The 2552-nt window shown below is 38.9% G+C and overlaps 1 protein-coding gene across 1 annotated transcript; it reads left to right on the top strand.

Annotated features, from left to right (window-relative positions):
- The first annotated feature begins 1889 nt into the window (after positions 1-1889).
- LOC118336854 (dynein regulatory complex subunit 2-like) lies at positions 1890-2549 on the top strand. Its single transcript, XM_035673609.1, has 3 exons — positions 1890-2033; positions 2118-2291; positions 2370-2549. Exons 1-3 carry the CDS (start codon positions 1890-1892, stop codon positions 2547-2549), a joined length of 498 nt encoding a protein of 165 aa, XP_035529502.1.
- The last annotated feature ends 3 nt before the right edge of the window (positions 2550-2552 follow it).

The following is a 2552-nucleotide window of genomic DNA, read 5'->3' as shown; positions in this document are numbered from 1 at the left end:
GTTCATTGATCAGTTTATCAGCTGTTCTTTACTGTTATTGATACCGATCAATAAAATATTAATAATAAATCAAATATAGTCAATAACATAAAAAGATGGGAACCAGTTTAAATTTATTAGCTCATGAAAAATATATTTGATTTGAGTAACTCAAGTTTTTATTATTAAGGTAAATTAAGTTAATGGTACTAATTTCCCCTCCCTGCTTATAAAGGTTTCTGCTGTTGACTTCTACAGAAATAAACTGATGGCAGTCTGTAAGGAAGTAAATCTGAACCTTGATGGAGGAAACAGATCAGCAGGTTAAACTTGTGTGTTTGCAGGAGTCGTCACACTTTATAATCATTTGTATGTTAAATACTGATTCTGTTCTTTTCCTGTATTTATTACCTGTTTTCCTCGTGTCTCCCAATAAAGAATAGTTATTTTTACAACGAGTCCATCGACGTCTGTTCATGTGCTAAAGCTCAGGAAGGTGGCGCCGCCTGGTGACCAAACTGCAAACTACAAGAAAGACAAAAGCTTTATGTTTCTCCGTCTGCTCTTCTAGTTCTGATTATTATTTAAAAATGAGAACAACAGATTTAACTTTACACTTTTTTACATTTCTGGTCCTGATATGATATGAACTGGTATATGAGATAAATGATCAACAAGGAAGACATATGAAACATGACAAGGGAACACAAATACTGACAGCAACACACAACAACAACAACAACAATGACCAAAACAAATTAAGAACATGAAAAGAAACAAAATAAAACAAAAGTAGGCAACCTGAAGTACAGATATGAAAACAGATATGAAAGGATGAGAATATGAACACATTTAGGGAGAAATATCCTCCTGTACATTTATTAAATATATTATTTAAATATTTACAGCTCAAGAGCTTCATAAGATCTAACCAACCATAATTCGTCCTTGTTGGAGGTTTTTATTGAAAATAAATCATATTGGAAATATAAAATGTGTTAAATGTGAGATCATTAGAATATAAAAATGAGGAAACTTTAAGATTGGATAAGATTATTATTATTATTATTATTATTATAAGTATTGTTATTATTATTGTTATTATTATTATCTTTGTATACATAAAATATAGAAATAATATATAAAATATATAGCATTAATATGGAAACCTCAGCAGACAGTATCAAGTTCTACCTTTATTTATAAATTTAATAATATTGATTTTATTGTTATTATATCCGGGGAGAGCACGCGCTTTAATCTGAATCTACTTCCGCTCTCTAACGCCGTTGCCATGGAGACGGAACACAAACACGAAGCAGCGGCAACCGGATAAAGTTGTTTCCTCTCGGTTTCCACAGGTGAGTCACAAATAACGGATCAATAACGGAGCTGTTTTATTTTCCACAGAGCCGTTAAATGTCTGAGTCACGTTCAATGTTTGATTAAACCTTTAATTTACCGCCAGTGAACGTTAACGTCCGTTATCTCCCGTTAACGTTATCATCAGTCTGCAGTACGGAAGCCCTCCGCTGCCAATATTAAACAAACATATATTACTGCATTTAAAGAGTAACGTGGTGCAAGAAGTATTCAGATCTTTAGACTGCCACAGTTACATAATCAATGTCATTCATATATTTAGTTATAAATATATATTTTCTTTAACAAAAAAAACTGTTTTATAGCTTTAATTTAAAATGTTTGTGTTTTTGTCTGTGTTGTTTATTTGTTTGTTTTAAAGGGAACAACAAGGGAAGAAAGAAACAGGCTTTTATTTTCTTAATCTGTGACTTTTATTCCCCTTAAAGCTAAAACCTGGTCTGTGGTCTGATGTGCATCAACTGGAAGTCTGAAATCAAACTAAGACTGTGTTTCTTTAGCAGCGGAGCGAGGAAGAGGAGGAGATCATGCCGAAGAAAGCAAAGAAAGGTGGAGGAGGGAAAGGCGTCGGGAAGACGGAGGAGGAGAGGCTGTTGTACCTGCAGCAGAGAGCTCAGGCCGAGGAGGAGCTGGCCCAGAAGAAGGAGGAGATCCTCACACTGTTCCTGAAGGCAACTCTCTTTAATGTTACATAAACTTTAACTACAAACACAACCGGTGTCTGGTGTCAGCGAGTCGCTCTGCTGTCTGTCTGAACTCAGGACAAGTTGCAGAAGGAGGAGAAGAACAGCGCGGTGAACCTGCTGAAGCTGAACGAAGGCTGGCGGTCCATCCTCCGCCAGACTCGAGCCGCCGAGCTGCGTAAAGACATCGCGGTGCTCGGTCAGACGTTTGAGAGGCACCTGGACGGCCTGGACAGCGTCATCAAGGTGAGCCGCCTGTTCCTTCCTTCACGCCGCACGGTCACGTAATGAGTGTGTCACTTCCTGTTTGTGTTTGTGTGGCAGAATCTGGAGCACGACCTGCAGGAGGCGGAGCTTCAGTCGGCGCGGGTGCGACGGATTCACCTGCAGCACCTGGAGCGTCTGTGGGCGCAGCAGCACAAACGCCTGACGTTCGTACAGCAACAGTGGGAGGACAGCCTGCAGCTCCTCGGCTCCACGTTCCACTCTGAGAGGTCAGTGTGACAC

The sequence above is a fragment of the Morone saxatilis genome, unplaced genomic scaffold, assembly GCF_004916995.1.
Source record: "Morone saxatilis isolate NCDOM2014 unplaced genomic scaffold, NCSU_SB_2.0 Contig3, whole genome shotgun sequence".
Lineage (NCBI taxonomy): Eukaryota > Metazoa > Chordata > Actinopteri > Moronidae > Morone > Morone saxatilis.
This window is presented reverse-complemented; position numbering and strand designations above follow the sequence as displayed.

Bases quoted from the DNA above. Each gene is read 5' to 3' on its own strand.
- LOC118336854 (XM_035673609.1), top strand. From the start codon at position 1,890: ATGCCGAAGAAAGCAAAGAAAGGTGGAGGAGGGAAAGGCGTCGGGAAG. The intron at 2,034-2,117 runs GCAACTCTCTTT...CTGTCTGTCTGA, and splicing joins TCCTCACACTGTTCCTGAAG to ACTCAGGACAAGTTGCAGAA. The intron at 2,292-2,369 runs GTGAGCCGCCTG...TTTGTGTGGCAG, and splicing joins GCCTGGACAGCGTCATCAAG to AATCTGGAGCACGACCTGCA.